Genomic DNA, 21,456 nt, shown 5'->3' on the forward strand with positions numbered 1-21,456 from the left:
CTTAATAACACTATAATATATTATTTTAATACATTATTTAAACATTTATGTTACTAATGCAAATAATTATCGACCTTTGATTTTAGTACCAACAGTAAGAACTATTTTCACTACAAACTTAGGAGTTTTTCCACCGGTGGCGCCACTATACTAAATTTGTAGGAACTATAGTTTCTATAGCTTGTGCTAAACGGCGCGTTTTTTTCTCATAAATTTAAAACGCGTATGTCACTATATTCGTGTTAGATGCGTTGTTGTTTAAAACAAAAATTTCAAATTCAAATGACATTTTATTATTAAAATTGAAAATTTAAATTATATTCTCACGTATACAAATATATAAATAAATTGTAAATAAGTTAAGTGGATGTTAAATTAATTCCTACAAACTCGCTCACAGAACGCCTTTAGGGAGCGATGACACACATCGTACTGTCTAAACTTGTTCATATAAATTTTATTTGATTTCCATCCAATTTGCATCTATTCGGTGCTTATTCCCTTATCTGTTTCAGGCATTTTAGCTTTGGCCAGTCACGTGGTTCTGTTTACCTCGTTCTTATTTCTCGCTAAACAGAGTTATTTTACATGGATTTCTTGCTTAAAGCGGGAAATATCTGTGTTTGAAATGTTTGAGAATGGTAATTAATTGTTATGTAAATTGGAATTTTCATAAATGCATGCGATCGGTTGCATAGCTTTATAGGACAATATTTTCGAAGTCGGCGTATTAAATTCGCAAAGCCAGGAATTTGTGAAACGACAATTCGTAAACCGAATATTATCCGTATATTACATTTAATCTCTTAAATCATTTACATTTGTACGAAATGTTAAGTACTAGAACGATTTCATACAAGAAATGTTTAGCCGAAGCTGCTATAGCTTTATTATGTGTATTTATCTTCTGCGAATACTTGATATATTATCTTGTGCTTATTCAGGTAAGTTGCATCAATACTAAATGTGGAGAATGTATTTTGAGAAACATTTGAAATTTCTTTTTTTAATACATTAGTGTTCATGGCCTACTTTGGACTCTCGCAGAATTGATACAACAATTCCACAACCAAAGGAAGAAGAAACTCCTGTGAACGCAATGTTTATAGCAGACACTCATTTGTTAGGTCCTAAACGTGGGCATTGGTTTGATAAATTAAAAAGGTTTACATTATATATATATTATGTCATTTATAAAGATTTACATTATTTATTAATGGTTCTGTATTTGTGTATTTTGTAACCTAACTACTTTAGATATAGATAGTATTAAATTCTTTTTATTAACATCAATTTTCTTTTATTTAGAGAATGGCAAATGTATATGGCATTCCAAACCATGGTTACTCTTTATAAACCAGATATAATTTTTATATTAGGTATGTCATAATATGCATTTCAACTATCAGAAAATAATTGGTAATGGCAAAATATTATGATTGTTGCAATAGGTGATTTATTTGATGAAGGACAATGGAGCAGTTCCACAGAGTTCAATCAATACATTGAAAGACTTTATTCATTGTTTTCGGTACCTGAAAACATGCATCTTTATGTTGTTGCTGGAAATCATGACATTGGATTTCACTATGGTATTATATAATGTTATACATTCTCTTAACTAGTTAATATTCCTAATAAAAATAGAAATATTTATTTAGCAATTACACCATATTTGAATCAAAGATTTATAAATGGTTTAAAATCACCAAGTGTGAAAAGAGTTAGTGTAAGGGGAAATCACTTTGTTTTAATCAATAGTATGGCCCTAGAAGGAGATGGATGTTTCTTGTGTCGTCCTACAGAAATTGCATTAAATAGAATAGCAGGTATACCCAATATTTGTCCAAACAATACATATTTTGTAAAATTCAAATTGGCAAACAGAAAATTCCATTTATTTCAGCACATTTGAAATGCGCGCAATATAAAGAAAATCATTGTGGCAAAAATAATACGATTTCCAGGTATAGTCGACCAATAATTTTGCAGGTCAGTAAATAATTTTGTTTGATAAGGTAGAAGTTGTTGTACTATGTACTCTGATTATGATTATAGCATTATCCAATGTATCGTGAATCAGATGAAATCTGCAATGAATTTGATCAAGCACCGGATGATATAAAAAATATAAAATTTAGAGAAAGATGGGAATGTTTGTCAAAGGAAGCATCTGAACAAGTATATAAATGAATTTTAAAAAATTGTACTTGAAATTCTGAATTTTATAAAATAAGTAATTTATAGCTTTTAGATATATTGAATCCAAGATTGATTATCAACGGCCATACACATCATGGGTGTAGAAGAATACACAGAGAAAATATACTTGAATTTACTATACCATCGTTTAGTTGGCGCAATAAAAATAATCCTTCACTCTTACTCGTAAGTTGAGAACTTGAAATATTGTTATCTAATTCTGTTTTATAATATTATTATTATTATCAAACATGTACTTGAAATAATATTGGTATTGCAGGGTGTATTTACTCCTAATAATTTTTCTGTATCGAAATGTTATATGCCTGTGGAATCTACAGAAATCAAAATTTACATTGTCAGTACCATGTTCATTATTCTATATTTCATCGTAAAATGTAGACTACAGAAAAATCGATATAACCTTTTAAAATTTCATTGAAGTTTATTTTTGCGCACTTCGAGTCATTAGTATAGAGACAAAAATCGTTCTGTAGATTGCAATAAGTAATTACGAAAATAATTCAACATATGGAAATGCGAGATTCAACTTGTTGAAAGGTTTGTATATATCTCTAAGGGTATAAATTACATATTATTTACACAATTCGTAGTACAAAATATTTATGTTACTCAGCATAGATTAATGTAATCCTTTGATACTCCCAAATTTGGAAAATCACTTTTACTGTTCTCGCACATTTCAATTTTCTCTATACTAAAAAATAGTACATACATAAAAAACTACAAGGTCATTGAAATCGTAAATACAGTGACAGAAATTTTCATTGTAACATGTATAAAACTTGCTTACATATTATACATTTTACCTAGTAGTATATTGGAAGTCCAACAAAATATTTCTACATACATATGTACTAAACATAATATCTCTGCCTTTGACTGTGCAGATATTTATAAACAAGCCAAAAATAATTTATATATAATTACTACATATTTTATGTGACAGAATGTTAAGGAATGAAGTTTACATTCAGACTCATACAAATATAAGTAAATACACGAATTTTATATTATTAATCTTACAGTATAATGCGTTCAATGCATTGTGTGTGTGTGTGTGTGCGCGCGCGTGCGTGCGTGTGTGTGTAATAACAATCTTTTACAAACATAATCTGCAAAGCATTGTTATGTTATTGTGATAAAACGAAAGATAATGTGAACTAATGTTGTTATTTATAATACTGACATTGACTATGATTAATATCACATTTATGAATATTTTTACATATTTTTTGATACTGTTTCAAACAGTAATATTAATCTAGTCAATGGAACTCGCATAATTTGTATATATGTATATGTGTGTTGTGTGTGTATATATACATTCTTAACATATATAGGTGTATTCTTCACTGAATCATGTGAGTAACATTCTGTTCTATGAATTTATAAGTACTTTGATAATAACGAAGTATTAAAAAAAAATCTAATAAACAATTGGAAATAGTTACTATTAAACAATAGTGTACTATTATAATTTATCTCCATTCATTCCTTAATGTAGGGTTTTATATACTTTGGTACAGTCGAAACAAATTTACAGTATTTTAGAATAATATTTGTCAGATGTATTACTCGATTATAACCAAAATTAGATTAACTTATGGAAACTGAAAGCAAACTATTGTACTGTTTTGGTTTTATACATTTAATTTAAGAATAATTAAATATTCATTACAAATTTAGAAACTTGTCCTCTCAGTATTGTTATTTTTAATGCTAATTTTGACTAATCTATTTTTACAGCTGCATATATTTTTCGAATAAATGCATATGCTGCAAAGAAACCTATTGTACCTGTTAATAACCAAAAGGTTAGCACCATTAACGCTGTATACCCGAAATACAGAAGTGTCGGAACAAGTTCTGATATTTCCAATTTAGTCATGAAATAGAATACGGAGTAGGCTAAGACATATACAGCTGACCCTCCACTAACGATGAAGCTTCTCCACCACCATCTGTAATCCTAGGAATGCATAAACACCATCAATATACATAGTGCATAAAAAGTATTTAAAATGTTATAATACTCACTTCTCCACATAATTGAAAATAGACCATAACTATAGATATCTGAGAGCAAGAAATGACGAGAATACAAAAAACGAGGAATAAAAATCCAAAAAGGTAGTAGAATTGGTTTTCCCATAACGCGGTTAAAATGAAAAACAATTCTATGAATACAGCTCCAAAAGGAAGAATTCCAGCCATTAGTGTACTGTAAAAATTATGACACAGTTTTATTTTGATCCAAGAAACATCATAAACTTACTTCATAAACTTAAAAAAAAAACTAACACAGATTTTATAAACTTACCATAATACCGGATTCATATACCATAATTGATCAGGAACTTGTCTCGGAATTTGATTCGTTCTAACAGGATGCGTAAATGGCTGTTTACGATATCCAAAGAAATATCCTAAATATACGAGAGGAAGTGATATTCCAAACCACAAACATAACAACGCTAACATTGTTGTAAATGGTACCGCTCCAGAACTATGCTTTCCCCATATAAAGAAATTTAAAAAGAAACAAGTAGTAAACACTATTCCAGGATAGAGTGTTGCCGTCTGTAATAAATATAATAATTTAGTACTATTTCATTTCATTCTTCAACAATATATCAACTATTTTTGTTCATACTAATATTGCTGTCCTTCTCCATTTTCGACCTCGCATTGTTTTATAAAGACGCGCAGAGAAATATCCGGCAATTAACCCAGAAAATACATATAGAAATATTGCGCAGGTTCCAAGCGCACCTCTGCTAGCAGGGGACAGCATGCCCAACATCGCAAAGACTGAAACATTTACGAAAAAGTAATGTAAACATATCAATAATTGTAGGTTCTTCACATCAGAAAACATGAACTTACATATCGTTATTAAAGTCATGAAAAATATCTGAATTCCACTGCCTATTACAGCAGCAAATAATCGAGGATTCGGTGGAGGTCGAAATACATCTCCATGGACTAGTTTCCAACCAGTCTCTTCGATCGTCTCGTCCAAACCTGCTAGACTGTCACTTTCACCAGCATTGTAACGCGCAATATCCCTTCTAAGAGTTCGAACCATGATCATTGTTAGAATTCCTGTATGATTTCATTAAAAAATTTTGACCATAGAGTATGGAATAATAAAACGAATCAAATACAAGACATAGAGTATATTTACCAGAAAGGAAAAGGACTACAATAAGAGAATTGATGATTGAAAACCAATGAATTTCAACGTCGCTCATTCCTAAATATATGTCCCATCTGCTTGCCCAACTTACATCAGATAGTTTCCATTCCACAGAATATAGGAACAACAGTTTAGTTCCCTTAGGATTGACAAATTGCGGATTTGCGTGCGTAGGTAATGTACACACATTTCCTTCAAACTTCAGTTGACTTATATCAACCGATCTAGCTTCTACTTCAAAACCAACTACTCTAAATTCATTTCTAAAAAATAGGGAAAATTATTAATCTGATAATATCATGTATATATGTACATTGATGCAATTGATACTAACTCTCCATATTTGTGGTAGCTTAATTTTAGTTTAAGGTAGTTATTGATGTAAAACTGATCGTTTATGATACCACCCAGACGATATCCATGATATACAATTACATTCTGTGTATCTTTATGTATTTTCTTTGTTGCTGCTGGTAAATTGTCGATTAACCTATAAAAAAACAGGAATTTTTTCAATAAAATGGTATTTTTAATCCTTAAAGCAATATAACCCTTTAACATATATATACAAATCTTAAATTTCCTTACAAGTGTACAGTATAATCGTGTTGAATGCGCTCTATAACACGTTGTGATTCTTCTTCATTCCATGTCATACTAGTGGATGATTCATGACATAAGAGTCTGCAGGTTACATTCTCTGCCATTAGTACCTCATATGGTGTATTTACAATTCTGTATAAACATAATATTACCAAATTAGTTTTTGTTAATATAAATAAGAAATTTATTACATCTTACCTATCACCACGTAATACTTCTCCTAAATTTTCAGATTTATAAATGAGAGTACCATTCTTCGGTCTGCAGAAAGGAACAGAATAATATTCATAAGGTAGTTGTGTATGAGTACTGGTCATTTTAACTGCCTTGACATCAATTTTTTGCCCCTTTTTAAACTCCACGGGAGCAACACCAGGCACATAGAAGCCATTCGTTTCAATTAATAAAGATATTATTACAAGCACAGCGCTATTCCTTAATCTTCCCTGTTAATAAAAAGTAATATAACGATTGAAAAAATGATTTACTTCACGAAAATTCATAAGCAACATAATACAGACACGAAATATACGCGATTATATAAAATAGAAACGTATTCTATCAATTCGAACCGACCATTACAGCTAGTAACATCAATATTCGAAATCTTATTATCGTAACCGTGATAGACTGTTTAAACGATCTGTCAAAAAATGAATACATTTCTACTTTAAGGATACATACATTCGTTGTGGATATGAAAAATATTACAATGAATACGAAATGCCACGTCAGTTCGCCAAAAATATTAGTGTCGTAAAATCGATCTTAATACTCTTCAAAAACGAATTGAATGCCATAACACTCACCATTCTATAATATTGTATTCGTCAAAGGCGCGTCACGCCGTGCCTTTTATTTTATTCCTGTACTACTCGCAAAGTTCCCACTCTCTTCACGTCAAAAATGAAATTTACTTCAACATGAAGTTTGTATCGAAACACTTATCAGGAAAGCAACACCGAGAATAATTCTTTATGAAATTCCCTAGAAAATATATACTTTTTAGTTATATATACTGGGATGAAGACATAAAATTTGATCGCTTTATTCATCGTAATGGTTGAATATCTCGAAAGATAGTAGACTTGACTTAGTTAAACCTTAATATTTTTATTCTTGGAAGTCATTGAATATTAGTTCAATGATACTGAACATAAGTAAATTGATTAAGTAATACTGTTCACCCAGTATATATATATATATATAACCGCGCATTGTTCTTTGTAAGCGCGATATCTAACTGCATGCAATCTGTTCATTCGGTTTTGTTGAATAGGATAATAAATTCTCACGCATATTCACATGTTTTTAAATTATGATAAATGCAAAAGAAATTCTAAAGAATAAAATATCTTTTCCGCGGGCTATTAGTTTCATCTACCCGCATTTCATTAATATGGTATCGTATTCTCTAATATTCGAAGGATAATTCGTACCCTGATCGCACCTTATGGTTGACTTAATTATAGAAAGTGATATGTCAAACAATTAAAATGCTACACGAACCATTAATGCACCATATGAGAATCATTTGTTATTATATTTATTCTTGAAATTCCCGCAATTTTTTATCACGGTAAACGAAAAGGAAGTGAATCTTTTATAAATGTAGAATATTATTTAATTGTTGATTTATCAATTTAACTAGCATATTATAAATTCGTAGCTCATTAAAATCATCGTCTCTAGCGGTTTAGAGATCTATTTATGTTCAATAATAGTACCAATTTAGCTACATAATAGTCAGTGTTTTGATCAGGCTTTTCCGAGCGAAAAAATATACCCCCGAAAAGGAAAATATCGTCCCACGTGGGGACTCGTTTAATTACAAGTTACGTTATTTAGATATGCATCTGTTCGGTTAATTTTTATTTCAGAACAATGGTTCAGGTAAGTGGAAACTTTTAAGCATATTATATCGATAAATTTCCGTGGAGATCGTTTAAACCAGTGCATTTTTCTATCGGGTCTATTGGGAATTTTTGATTGTTTTTTTTTCTGCTGTCATCCATTAGTAAATAGGAAAGATGGCAGCAGATTATTGCGCTTTTTTCCCGTACATTCGCGGATCCGACATTTTTCTTAAAATTAAGCCTTTCCGTAAATTTTCACTTAAAAGTTGTACAAAAACATTGGTTACGGTTCAGTTTTACGTACAGAATTTATCGCGTGCATCATTTTTTTAAATGAAACGCGATTAACGTCGAGCAAAACAGAATATATAATAGTTTTTATGTGCCGGACTTGTGTCAAATACGGTGTACGACTGGATAGAAATATTAAGGGATTCTATTAAACGTTACTCCTGTCAATGTGAAGTAAAAGTTTTAATGTTTTATGAATGGAAAATGTATCGCGAATTGCTTATTTATAAATATTCTGTCGTTTTCATTTGAAATATGACGAAAATGAGGGTATAAAGTTTTCTTTGTTGCTATAAATACGTATGTTATAACTATTATGTTAAGTGTCACCTTTGGTTTTTAAACATGAAAAATTCTATTTACAGGCAATCGACGAGATGGAGCAAAGGGATCTCCCGCAAGCATTTCGCTTGCTCGGGGAGATGAATGCCAATGTTTTGCAAGTTAATCAACTTGTAGATAATATGTTGATTCGTGTAAAAAATGGGGAGCTTTCTACAGACAAGGGTCTTAGTTTCCTAGAAATGAAATATCATATGTTAATTTCTTATCTGATTAATTTGACTTACGTAGTTTTAAGAAAATGTTCAGGAGAACGTATAGAAGGAGATCCATCGATCGATCGTTTAATTGAAATCAGGACTGTCCTAGAGAAAATCCGACCAATAGATCACAAACTTAAATATCAAATAGATAAGCTTGTTAAGACTGCAGTAACCGGTACTACTAATAGTGATGACCCAAGTAATTTTAAAGCAAACCCTGATGCACTAATTGCCAAGGTTGATGGTATCGACGATGAATCTGATAGCGATCAGGAGGCTGAAGTAGATGGTTTTAAATCGATGCAATCAAGGAAGTCTAATATTTACGTACCACCGAAACTTGCTGCAGTACACTATGGTTAGTATATAACATTCAAATATAGTAACGAATTTCGTGGTATAACAAAATGTAATGCTTAACGTGTATTACTATCGCAGATGGAGATGAGACAGTTGCAGACAAAATTCGTAAAGCAGGGGAAAGAGCTCGTAGACGTGCAGTGTCAGGTACTGTTTTAAGGGAATTAAAAGAAGAATATTTAGACGCACCTATCGAAGACACGCATGGTCTGAGCGAGAAACAAGTCAGCCTGGGTCGTGAGAATAAACGGAAGATAGAGTACGAGGAAACTTACATGACGCGTTTGCCAGTTACTAAACAAGAAAAACACAGACGTCGTCAAATGACAACAATTGGCACACTTGGAGATGAAATCACATCTTTCGGAGAATCATCTGCTGTGTCTGCTAAAAAGAGGAAAACTCAGAAAAAAGGAAAAGCTAAAAAGAGTGAGTTCATAGATACCATCAAATCCTCTTATTTTCGATTAACAATTAATATTAATAATATAGATTTAACTGTTTTCCTAGGTTTCAAGAAAAAACGGCATCACTAAATCAACTTCACAATAATTTAAAAAGCTGAATTTCGTACAGCGTTAATAATTAAGGTAAAACGCAAAAAATTTACTTCAATTCTTCTTGAAAAAAAGCAGATGCCATTAATACTCGTTAATAAGTTAAGCTAAATAACTCATAACATCTAGTAATAAAAAAAAAACAACCGTCGACGGTGAAGTAAAATAGCACGATGGTAATTTATTACTGCATAAGACATACTAATGGTCGTGTAATTGATAATTATAGTTAATAATGATTTTAATCTTTAATTGTTGTCTGAAATCAATTTTTATCTATGGAGTTGAAATATTCCATAAAACGCAAGAAATAATATTCCGAGATGCGAAAAATAATGTCAAGGTACATACGAGCTTAACTTATAATTAAAAAAAATTACGTGTAACCGTGACACAATTAATCAAATAATGGATTTCGGCTCCAAGATCTAAAATTGTAAGTTAAACGTAAAAGTTGAAAGCAGATTTTTCTGCTTTATTTTGAGATATTCTCCAGCTATAGAAGAAAAAAAACCGGTAACATAGCAGGAGGGATGATATTGAATTAATTGTTACAGAAGCGTAAAAATCACAAGACATTCAGTGCAAGCATTAGAAAATTCAACTTTAATAAGGGAAAATGACTAGAAATTGCAAACATTGTGCAACTTCTAAGAATAATGTTCATCGTGCGATATCGCATGTCTTAGGATTTTCTCGCTATTTTAGAGTAGTGAAGTAGTTAATAGTTTTACTATTATATGTAAATTTTGTTTGTGTTTTTCCCCTGGTGAACTGTTGAGGCTATTATATCTCGATGTGAGTCATATTTTATGTTAAGTTTCTTTTTTTACAATGTATCTGTGCATTGTACTTGTTGTTTTAACTTGAAAAATTCATTTGGTTAAGTCGTTAAACTTATATTGAAGGTAATATAAGGATAACACGAATGTGTCAAAATTCAAAATTGATGTCGTCAATTTCTCGAGTACTCATTAAGTTTACTGTGTTTAGTTTCTTAGGGAGGGGGTATGTGTGATATTGGAATAAAAACTAATATACGAAGACTAGAGCGAAAATCACTTCTGCAATAGAATAAAGTGGTTGTACAATCAAATTGCAGGAAGTATCCGTCTCTTGCGCTTAAATAGGTTCCATTTTTTAAATATTAGATATAAACTATTGGGTATCTTTTTAAACCCAAAGGCAATGTTTCCTTTTAAAGTAAAGGGAAGGGTAATGTTATATGCCCTTAATACAGATCGTATATGGATATCTATATCCATTGCTTGTTCCTGCAGAAGTGATCCGCATTACCTTCAAAAGTACTAATTCGCTATATGCTAACCGAGGGCTCAACCATCCATAGATGTTATATTTTTTACAAAAGTGTTCATAGATTGAGCCAACTTGGTAATGCATGATGTTACATGTGCCCTCTCTTTTTCAATCTGTGAAGACGATTAAAATGTGATAAATTAAACATGAAATAATAGTTAAAGAAACTAACAAAATAGCACAATTGCTGGGCATTATTTACAAGTGCTAGCAAGCCTAATGTCAGCAGCCTTGTCGTATTTGGTAATGAAGTTGGAATACTGAATAGCGGGAAGATTTTGTCACAAAATAATGTCAAGACGTTCTTACAAAGTCTCATGCTTGTTTTACATATGGCATGTACAAAATAATCAATGCAAAGTTACAGCAGGTTTCAAAATTTGCCCGACATTTAGTTTTCTCATACTTTATACATAGATGATAATTTTTGAAACACACTTACAACTGAGATAACTGTAAGTCCAAAATACTGATTTGTGTGAGTGCGTGTGTGTATATATTTATATATACATATATACATAGAACATATTCCTTCGTTTATACATTCTGAACTGTTTATAAATATCGATAAAAGAATATCATGTTGTTTACAACAAATAAGATTATTACTGAGAATATGGTCTTGAAAGATCATATATACACATACTTACGATCGCATCTGTTTATTGAGTACAAAGTTTCCTAACATACTTTGCATATTTTGGACTTATAGTAAAAAAAGTGTATGGGTGTGAAAAATATTCATATGATACACATATCCGCACACAACATATAGCAGCAAAGTAATAGGATTACATTGAATACACTACCTCAAATCAATAGAAATATGGATTTACAGTAATAGAACTGCATCAGTTACGTTTACATTGTTGTGTCATCATTTATTTATATATTTACTGACACCATCATTCTGTTGCGAGATATAATGGAATATATTATGCCTTATGGAGAGAAGCGTCTAGGATTTGTTATCTTTGAACCTGCTTGGCAGGTACGAATCTTTTAACAATGTACAAAGAAAGCACAAAGTATGTAAACGTCACTGTGAGCAGTGAGTTTAAAGTAGTCCTTCAAATCCAACAACGCTGCCGAATAAACAGAACTAAAAAGAAGTAACAAGATACATTTGCAGCAAAAAAAAAACGAGATAAGGATGATTTATTGACTACATTCATAGTCTGAAGAATGTAATGTTTTATTTATTGGTGAAATTTCTATAATTTATGTACAATGACAATTCAATGTGTGTGAACGAGCGATAGAGAAAACTGGGAAAATGAGATAAGGAGAGAGAGTTTACCTGTATATTACAAATGGTTATTATGGGCGAATTATTATTATGAATTATTATTATGAATTACTATTATTATTATCATTATTATTACATTATCATCATCATCATCATCATCCATCATCATCATCATCATTATCATCATCATCATGTAGAATGCTTCTTACTGACTGAATAAAATGTTTTCAATGTCAATAATTGATTCACGTAAATAATTTACCCTTACAACTTTCGAAATAATAATTCAAATTCCAGAACGGTAGATACCTGCCTAGATTCATTTTCTAGTGATTTTTAAGCGTTACGTTGGTATTGTATTAAATTTAAGATACTCGAGTATACCTTCGCAACGTATGTCAACGACACATCTCACCGATATCTTTCGGACGGTCTGCCTGTCGTTGATCTGTGGCACGGTCGACGTGGTTGGTAAGTCATTTTACAATGATTAAATTTCAAGTGTAGAAATAATATTTGTCGAGTATAACAACACATTTAAAACTAGGCATCGAAGTGTTTCTTCGACATGACATATATCTTTTACTTCTCATAACTTTGGGTTTCGTGTCAGTGCTAGAGACGTGTCAGTTATTAAGTGTTGCGTGATTTCCACGTAAGACAATTTATTTCTCCCATCGCTGTCTGTACAATATTTACATCTTATTCTCCGTTATAATATTTCTCTGCTCGTTCTTCATATCTTTCGGTCTTCTTCTTCCGCCCTTCCTCTCCCCCACTCTTGTTTTCTCCTTTCTTTCGCTTACTATTTCTCTTTGTTTGTCGCACATCTTCCGTCTTCTTCTAACGTTCTTCGCAAAATGTCGAGAGTGCCAGAGGCGCTCACATGGGTATCATATAAATTATTTTTATCGTTACGTAGTCTACAGTAGAATAGCCTGCTATGGGTAGACACCATCATTTCACACAATTTTCGTAGAGTGTAACGAGCATTGTTGACATTTATTGTTGATACATTAAATTTTCAGTATTTTTTCCCTCCATTTGCCATCGGTCATTATTTTCTTCACAACCACCCTCTTTTCCGTGGTTATTTTTAAATCACCCGCGGCGCAGAACTAGGAGAATGCTCTCTTCAAAGTGATTGAAGAACCTTATAACCAGACTGCGAAACTTTATGCAAGTATGGTATGCTGCAAATATGCAAAGTATATGCAAAATACATGTGAAGTATATGCATGAAATATGCAGGACTTCTGCATTTTTGTAGAGATCATAAAATTCATACAAGTTTCTTTAGTTAATATATCGATATGAACATTGTACAAACTATTATAATATTATATAAATTATTATTACTCAAATTTCAAACATGATTAAAATTGTGTGACATTTATGATGTTAATGGACATATTTCATTAATTAGTTCAAAGAGTGTCACATACACACATGTTATCAATTACCAATAATTCTTTTTTGTTTCTTTAAGATTGTAAACAATGGCTGCAACGCAACTAAGCAGGGCTCGAACCATCAAGAAAGTCGAAAAACCTCGACCACTTAAACTCAATCAACGCCACTCGACCGTCGATGGGCGGATTACGACTGGTAATTTTCAATTGATATATTTCAAACATAGAATACAAATATTTAGTTTGACTCAGAGTAAACATTTGACAATTAACTTTGGCAGTGGAGGACATAGTATCCTTAATCGACAACGTTGCAATGCAACTAACCAATGGCTTCCATGAGCGAACGCTGCAAATGAATGTGGTTACAATGTATAATCATCTAAAACTTTATGCCCATCAATTAGAAGCTATTTATAAAGGTATGAACTTAAATAATACATGCTTATATTCTTCTACACATTTTAACATAGTTTCTATTCTGAATAACATTGATTTCATACACAGATCAGCTGGACAGAGCTTTTGTGGCAATCAGAAATGGAAGTCAGGACGAAAAATTAGATCTGACGACTAGGGTTCACCTGCTGGAGCTTATAGAGTTGAGAGCTAAGCAATGGCGTCACAATGATTCTATGGATGTGTATTACACACAGAAATTATCACATTTGGATAATGTATGTCGAATTAATTTTTTCTGTGATGTATGTCAAACATTTCATGAAGAAGTCCAAATGACGTTAACAGGCAGAAGTGATTCCCGATACACCCACGAATGCATTGTCATCTCCTTTGGCAGCAATGACTTCACCCACTGTGCCATCAATTTTGGGACCAGGTGAAGTGATAAAAAACAGCGGCAAATTTGTTAAGCCCACACGTATTCCTGGAAAAAACTACTGCAAAGATGAAGTTGTTATACGTAACAGTGATTCTGGCAAAGGTAAAGAGAATTTAAATATTTGATTAATGATACTTATATATTATAGCAGAAAAATATCTGTAAAGCTTTGTCAAATGTAGAATTTGAGCATTTTTCAGCATTTTAATTATTTAATTTAATTTTAAGTCATCGTGCACTATAATTTTGGTTCTGTTTTTCAATATGTTTTGTATCATGTTAATTTTGATCTCGTTTTTCACGCGTATTGTAAGTAGTATTGTGTTTCCACTTCTAAATTATTTGCACAAAAATACAGTGATGGGAATAAAAGGGCGGCGGGTTCACATGATCGAAGAGCTCAGCCAGACAATCATCTCCTTCCAGCGAGGTAAACAAATAATTTGCAGATGGCTTGATAGCATCATACTCATGCACTACAAAAATAATTAATTGTATATTTTTTTTAACGTCTATTATATATATTAAAGTTCTCGTTACAACGATAATTAGATTTACGGGGTAATTCAAATTCATTACAATATCATAGTTGAAGATATGAGTCTAGGTATTTTATTGGACAAAATCAAATGTTCCCAGTTCTTTTTTATAATGATGCACTACAAGATACCAAAGATTTATATTCTAATAGCAATTTATAAAACCTTTGTGAATATAGTATTTATTTGATTTTACAATTATAACTTATGTTTTAACCTGTGCTTATGTTTATTTGCATGAAATATCTTGATTTTTTTTGCGTTGCTATTAATTGGTGAAATAATTGTAATATACAAATCATTGAACGTGTTCTGCAAGAGCTTTTGAAATTTGATTATTCATATTTTATTATGCAATTGTTTTTATTATTGTCGCGTGATTATTAACGGTATGACATGCATTGTGTTTGCAATTTAATAAATCACATTTACGTAAGTATAAAGTGTTATGAGCAGCATTTGACGAACTTAATACAATTGATTTTACCGCTTATAATTGCTTATAATTTCAAATGCACTTAAAAACTATACTACCTTCCTTTCACAGGAAAGACTCGTATACAATTAATACCGATCTTCTTATTAATGTTTTAATCCACAAATAATTTGTCTAAGAGTGTTTGGAAAATGCCTGTATTTAATACATTTTTTTTTTAGATGTAATTCTACACAGATGCATCACATTAACCATAATGCAGATGATTATATCTGAAACACATATTGATCATAACAAATGTTTGGTACCGTATTAATATAAAAAAATGTATTAGTTTAATATAATCTTTCTTTCACAGTAAACCCTGGAGCCAAAGAACGACTTGTCCAGATCACGGGTACTTCCGAGGACAAGATACAGTAAGTGCGATTTCATCTTTATTTCAGTTTATTAAGCTGTGAATGTATCATTTATTTCTGGAATATTATGACAATAGTTATGCGAAGGACTTGATAAAAGATACGATTCAACGAAATGCATCGCCGGTGAGATTGGAGCAAGGTGGAGGAGAAAAAGGAGCTATGGGTGGTTCTAGTTCCTCGTTAAATAGCAGTGCGTCGGATGAAAGTAATCGGTTGCAACATCAGCAACAAAATTCTCGTCTACGTTCGCTCCTCCACAGCTTCTCCACCAACGACGCCAGTATAGGCGAATATAAATATACGGTTACAGTTGGTAATCAATCTCTGAAGATCACAGGATGCAATCTGGATCTTGTCAGGGTAACAATTCTTGTATTCTAAATTGTTTAAATTGTACATTATCGTATAATACATTTTAACATATGTTAAATGCTATGTATCTTAGACTGCCAAGTTAGTCCTAGATGAATACTTCGTGGGAGATTCTGAGAATTTCACAAGTGGTATAGAATACTTCAATTTTGAAGAAGAATCTCCTTATTCGGTCTCGTCTTCCAACATACCAAAAACACCGTTAACTCCAAGTAGTACCAATGAAATAGGCCGAGAACTAAGTATGGATAGCACTGCAACTTCAGAAAGTGAAGAGACTTACAAACCCCGTATAATTTCTGAAGTAAATCCTTCAACTCAGGAAGGTAATTACTTCAAATGATTACCGTCGATAGAGTGATATAAATGCCATGTATATAACATTTAATTATACGTCTATCTAGTTCCAGAAGTCAGAGAACTCACGTACGAGTTTTTGTTGTTGTGTTCAACAGGCCCTTATGCCAAGCGGCCGCCTGCGGATTGGGCTCGAATTCAAAAGGAGTGTCCCAACATTATTCGCAAGGTACATCAATGTGATACCAATGCTAATCACCTGATGTCCAACAGTATTACTAATTTTCCTTACGTTTGATGACTCACGTTTAATATCTCAAAATTAACAATACTCGCATTGACGTTACCTATATTTTGAAGTTATGTTTTTTTTTTATGTTTAAATGTGTTAACGCTATTATTAGTTACATTTTTATTTGTTACCTTTATAGTAGAATATTATCGAACAAATTCTTTATTGATGAAGAACGATTGTGATTAAGGTATAATTATTTGAGAATTCTTAACTGTTATCAAAAAGATCAAATTCTATTTCAGAACTATTCTCATTTCTATGTAAGTACAAAATCGGCAAATCCAAGTGATATATCTACAAAGTAAACACTAAAAGATTCATATATATATATATATATATATAGATCGGTTCAAATGATTCTGGCGTTCCTAGTGCTCTTCACGCTGTTTGTGATAGTATGTTCAGTACCATTTGAATAGAATGTACTTAAACCAAAGATTTTATGTTACTATCGTGAAGTACGCGATATTTGATACTTACAAAGAAAGCTTTTACGTTATCTGTATTACATAGAGATATTATATATAAGATTTATTTCATGTGTTATTTAATAATTTTATATTTATTGTAACATAACTTGCCTCAAGATTGGACTAATACACAATATTAATTAATTGCTTATATTAATATATGTATAAGTTGTACATTATATTAATATATAGTAGCAATGTGTTTATTGTATTAGTACAATACGTCTATTTCATTCTAGTTGCGATGTAGATGCTTCGCATTACACAGTATTACTTAATAGGATATAAAGTTTTGTTTTATGTTGTTAAAAAGTAAAGTTGTGCTTAACAACATGACTACAAATGTAGAGTGGAAATGTATGACGTTTGTTTAAAAAAATATGATTTTGATTTTTATGTTCTTATAGATATTTCTTGTTTTTATATTAAATACACATAGTTTATTATTAAGCAAATTTGAAAAGCAAATTATCTCAATTTCTATTTCGTTATTACTACTATTACTACTACTATAACTATTATTATTATTATTATTATTATTATTACTATTATTAGTACGCATCATATAAAGAAAAGTACTAAATTTTATACATTATGCGAGAAATTAAAAATTATAGTATTGATATCACTGTACAATTTTATGAGATTTCAAAGATAATCAAGCGTTTTTACTTTTTGTATTTTTAAAGATCGTATAGTATAAATGTTATACAAAAAAAAAACTGTGACAAATTCTTCCGTTTCTTTGTCTAAAAATTAAATTAAGAACGTTTGGTGTCAGTACGATAAGATGGCATGCACGTATATAAACTACTTAACACTTGCTTTACAAATTTAAAGCATGCTGCTTGTAACAACATACCGAGGTAAAGTAGAAAATAAAATATTCCTTACTGTTTATTATTACATTATCGTTGATAATATACATTAATAAAGATATTTTTTTTCACAGGCACCGATTCGCTGGTTCGAACCGGAGGCATATAAAGCTAAGGTAGCAGCTGCTGGTCTTATTACAGTATTGCCTGTCGGAGAAGGGGAAACTGATCCGGAATGAAATCGAGAAATTATTCTTTTCAAACGTCGTGAAATCGTATGTATTAGTAGTAATCTTTACATCGATCTTTTATCTCGATGTATTGTGATACATTTTCCAAAAAACCTCAGTATAAGATTTGTTCTTAAATGGACAAGTATACACACGCATCGATACATATATACACAATATTTCATGAGTCTAGCAATATGTATTGCTCAATTCAATTATAGCAATACGAAGTCTCTAATATAAATATCGAGATAAGCGATAATATTTATAAATTTGTGCGTGTTCAAATCGAAATCTTCTTTGAATAATTGTAATATTTTTTGAAGCATTTATGCTTTTCTATCGCACTTCTACGCAGCTATTGAAGAGGTTTCGTTGTACGCTGCTACCTAATTTTTATTTAATTGAATGCGTGAGCTACGGCGAATATTTTTTACCGTATACACGGTATCCGGCATACCAAATGTACGTACCATTTTACGTATCATAGCAAATTAATTATTGACTTTTATTATTATCGAGAATATTCGACAGTTCATTTAAACACTTGTGAAAGACAGTAAACAGTTTTTACGATGTTATCATGATAGATTAAATCACGGTATACGATGAAGTTCAATTTGTGAAAATTATGTATAAAGTATGTTCAGCATTTTTATCGATAATTTTCAATGTAAACTAAATGGCTTAGGTATAGAATTTGAATGAGTAAGAAAATAACTAAATAAACAAATTAATGGCATTGGTTCTACAGTAAAAGTAAAACTGATCGTTTTAGAATCTAATTTGGATAAGTATTGGAGAAATGCATCTTTACGTGCGTAATAGACGTAACAAAGTAATGGAACGAACAGTGATTTAGCATAGTCTAGTCTACCTATTTAAAGTAGGCACTACCATTTTGGTAATTTCTCTGCTGTGAAATAATAACCAAAAAAAAAAGGTTTCATTTAATCTCGAGGTTTTATATTTTATACACTTAAACGGAGGTGTTATGTGCAGTATGCAATATTAATTGTATGAAAAAATGAAAACAGAAATGTCTCTTACTTTTAGTTGCTTTTTTTTATACAATTGATGTGGAGCATTAATTTTTAATGTTGCACATATATTTAAAAAAAAAAACTTGTTTTAGTAATATGATTGATTCATGGTTGTATTGTTGTCAGTTTTCTATTAGAGACAAAAATTTTATTTAAAGAAAGTATTTTTCTATTCTACTACTATTTCTTTGTTTTTAAATAAGCTTACGATATTTATTGAAAACGTTTCGCTAGCCAGAACATAATAACTTGCACATGTAGTTTTACATTTTTGTAAGTATGTTCTACTATAATTATTTTTGTCATGTTATTTAAATTTTTTATTTTTATTTATTGTTTGAACTTTACAAGGTTGTGTTTGCATGTTTTTCATTGTTTTCTGGCTTGAAACTTTTTGTCGAAAGAAAAAATGTTTTGTTTATTTAATTTGGGACTAAATCGCAAAAACTGCACGCATATGGGACGTTATGTTTGTAAGTTTTTACATCGTTTAATATTTATTACAAAATTTACACGATTATTTGAATTAAATTATTAGTAATTTATTTCTATTATCACTAACTGCAGTAATATATTATATTATTGTACTTTGCTCTTTAGTAATAAATCAATAAAAATAAGAACGTCGTTCGATTATGATTTTTTTACCTTAAAGTACAACGACTTCAAGTTTATTATGAATTCCATATATACGATATATGAAAAATATGTATAGTCTAAATTTGCCTTATCGCTAATAAGTAAACGTTTAACATGGATATGTAAATGAATGAACTGATCTTTCGGCGCTACAAGTTTTATTATTCCAGTATCGTATAGAAATGGTAATGACCGAAATATACATTCACATTCAATTTGTGCAGACTCCATTGTACTAGATATCGATTATGCCTTTTTGCTTTTTCACTTTTTGTAAAAGTTAAAAATGTTATATCCTCTGATATTATGTGCATAAAACATTTGATATCAAAGGTCTACTCATTGATTGCATTTTGTTATAATCTGTCATATTAATTAATCGTTAATCGCTATATTGCAAATGATCTCAATACGTAAGTTAAGAATAATACGATATACATACATTCCATATATGTACCATAAATTCAGTCTACTTTTTATCATCATATAAATTAATTCAGTCTAAAGTACAGTACCAGTTTCGTCTGTAAAAATGTTTGTTATCGTCAATAATCGTAAAATAAAAGTACAATTAAAAGTATATCGTTAGTACGTTAATAAGAGTTCAATATTACCTATAGTAGTAAATAGTAAGGCATAGTTTGATATAAATAAAACACTTCATCCACTATGAATTATCGATGGAACTTTTAAGGCGGTTACGAAACTTATCATCTAATTGAGAAACTGGTTCTGTAGCATATCGGACTATTAAATTATACGATCAATCGTACAATGATTGGCAGTTTCGAGAGAATAGTGGTCTTCGATAATATTTGTCCATTTCTCAAAATGCATCAACACGTGCCATATACTTTTAAATAAAATGGACTAACATGCGATTAATCCGGTAAAACAAAAATTATAAAGTACCACCATTCCAATTATACAATTGTATAATTTTATCATTGCAATTTTCTTAAATATATATAATTGCATATCTATATATAGTTACGGATGTAAATGATCATGTATATGTATATATGCATACAACATAGAGTCGTAGGAATATTTTGTCAGTGACGAGTAATCAACGACATCAAATTTATTAACACGAACGAATATATAATAATTATTAGAAATGTAAGTATTTTTATTCCGATGTCGGCGTTTTATCCAGAATTGGCAGCTATCTAAACTACTCTCACGAAAAAATTCCTCGTCCCTGTCTCATATTCCGAGATAAATAGACAGTAGCACAATTTATTCTACATATGATTTACTTATGCTCGTAAGGAATTAAAATAAAATGTACCATACTCTCAAAAAATTAATATGTAACTTGAGTCCCACTACTCGCATAGACGAAAGACATTCTTTATTACAGAATATCTTTTATATATATATAATATATATATATATAAAAAAAAAAAAAAAAACAGACAAATGTAGCTTGTATA

At 30.7% G+C, this 21,456-nt stretch overlaps 4 protein-coding genes across 10 annotated transcripts; 3 read left to right on the plus strand and 1 right to left on the minus strand.

Annotated features, from left to right (window-relative positions):
* The first annotated feature begins 307 nt into the window (after positions 1-307).
* LOC128878692 (metallophosphoesterase 1) lies at positions 308-2,959 on the plus strand. Its single transcript, XM_054127109.1, has 9 exons — positions 308-944; positions 1,019-1,164; positions 1,309-1,379; positions 1,452-1,592; positions 1,662-1,829; positions 1,907-1,992; positions 2,059-2,181; positions 2,248-2,388; positions 2,483-2,959. The coding sequence occupies exons 1-9, from the start codon at positions 831-833 to the stop codon at positions 2,642-2,644; spliced, it is 1,152 nt and encodes a 383-aa protein (XP_053983084.1). The 5' UTR covers positions 308-830; the 3' UTR covers positions 2,645-2,959.
* A 21-nt stretch (positions 2,960-2,980) lies between these two features.
* LOC128878687 (transmembrane 9 superfamily member 4) lies at positions 2,981-6,961 on the minus strand. Its single transcript, XM_054127098.1, has 10 exons — positions 6,838-6,961; positions 6,227-6,474; positions 6,014-6,160; positions 5,760-5,915; positions 5,414-5,688; positions 5,113-5,331; positions 4,880-5,037; positions 4,547-4,806; positions 4,264-4,447; positions 2,981-4,195 (listed from the first exon to the last, which is right to left on the minus strand). Exons 1-10 carry the CDS (start codon positions 6,838-6,840, stop codon positions 3,956-3,958), a joined length of 1,890 nt encoding a protein of 629 aa, XP_053983073.1. The 5' UTR covers positions 6,841-6,961; the 3' UTR covers positions 2,981-3,955.
* An 837-nt stretch (positions 6,962-7,798) lies between these two features.
* Positions 7,799-9,873, plus strand: LOC128878693 (neuroguidin). 2 transcript variants are annotated; one of them, XM_054127111.1, is made up of 4 exons: positions 7,799-7,921; positions 8,541-9,078; positions 9,159-9,509; positions 9,591-9,873. In XM_054127111.1, the coding sequence occupies exons 1-4, from the start codon at positions 7,913-7,915 to the stop codon at positions 9,614-9,616; spliced, it is 924 nt and encodes a 307-aa protein (XP_053983086.1). In that variant the 5' UTR covers positions 7,799-7,912; the 3' UTR covers positions 9,617-9,873. The 2 variants fall into 2 exon arrangements, with proteins under 2 accessions (XP_053983086.1, XP_053983085.1); XM_054127110.1 differs by lacking the exon at positions 7,799-7,921 and adding an exon at positions 7,970-8,445.
* A 2,692-nt stretch (positions 9,874-12,565) lies between these two features.
* On the plus strand, positions 12,566-20,005 carry LOC128878690 (eukaryotic translation initiation factor 4E-binding protein Mextli). 6 transcript variants are annotated; one of them, XM_054127106.1, is made up of 12 exons: positions 12,566-12,674; positions 13,693-13,811; positions 13,897-14,037; positions 14,123-14,292; positions 14,363-14,558; positions 14,815-14,886; positions 15,790-15,850; positions 15,928-16,213; positions 16,299-16,551; positions 16,681-16,751; positions 18,128-18,153; positions 18,240-20,005. In XM_054127106.1, the coding sequence occupies exons 2-12, from the start codon at positions 13,703-13,705 to the stop codon at positions 18,283-18,285; spliced, it is 1,431 nt and encodes a 476-aa protein (XP_053983081.1). In that variant the 5' UTR covers positions 12,566-12,674; positions 13,693-13,702; the 3' UTR covers positions 18,286-20,005. The 6 variants fall into 6 exon arrangements, with proteins under 6 accessions (XP_053983081.1, XP_053983078.1, XP_053983079.1 ...); XM_054127103.1 differs by having other exon boundaries at positions 12,568-12,674; positions 16,630-16,751; XM_054127104.1 differs by lacking the exon at positions 18,128-18,153 and having other exon boundaries at positions 12,568-12,674.
* Positions 20,006-21,456: the final 1,451 nt, after the last annotated feature.

The sequence above is a fragment of the Hylaeus volcanicus genome, chromosome 6, assembly GCF_026283585.1.
Source record: "Hylaeus volcanicus isolate JK05 chromosome 6, UHH_iyHylVolc1.0_haploid, whole genome shotgun sequence".
Lineage (NCBI taxonomy): Eukaryota > Metazoa > Arthropoda > Insecta > Hymenoptera > Colletidae > Hylaeus > Hylaeus volcanicus.

Excerpts from the sequence above, each read along its gene's own strand:
- LOC128878692 (XM_054127109.1), top strand. The coding sequence starts at position 831 with ATGTTAAGTACTAGAACGATTTCATACAAGAAATGTTTAGCCGAAGCT. Across the intron at positions 1,593-1,661 it reads TGACATTGGATTTCACTATG|CAATTACACCATATTTGAAT; the intron begins GTATTATATAAT and ends ATATTTATTTAG. Across the intron at positions 1,993-2,058 it reads GTCGACCAATAATTTTGCAG|CATTATCCAATGTATCGTGA; the intron begins GTCAGTAAATAA and ends TTATGATTATAG.
- LOC128878687 (XM_054127098.1), bottom strand. Across the intron at positions 5,038-5,112 it reads CATGACTTTAATAACGATAT|TCTTTGCGATGTTGGGCATG; the intron begins GTAAGTTCATGT and ends TAAATGTTTCAG. Across the intron at positions 4,448-4,546 it reads TATATGAATCCGGTATTATG|TACACTAATGGCTGGAATTC; the intron begins GTAAGTTTATAA and ends TAATTTTTACAG.
- LOC128878693 (XM_054127110.1), top strand. Across the intron at positions 9,079-9,158 it reads ACTTGCTGCAGTACACTATG|ATGGAGATGAGACAGTTGCA; the intron begins GTTAGTATATAA and ends TTACTATCGCAG. Across the intron at positions 9,510-9,590 it reads AAAAGGAAAAGCTAAAAAGA|GTTTCAAGAAAAAACGGCAT; the intron begins GTGAGTTCATAG and ends CTGTTTTCCTAG.
- LOC128878690 (XM_054127101.1), top strand. The coding sequence starts at position 13,703 with ATGGCTGCAACGCAACTAAGCAGGGCTCGAACCATCAAGAAAGTCGAA. Across the intron at positions 14,559-14,814 it reads TAACAGTGATTCTGGCAAAG|TGATGGGAATAAAAGGGCGG; the intron begins GTAAAGAGAATT and ends ACAAAAATACAG. Across the intron at positions 15,851-15,927 it reads ACTTCCGAGGACAAGATACA|TTATGCGAAGGACTTGATAA; the intron begins GTAAGTGCGATT and ends TTATGACAATAG.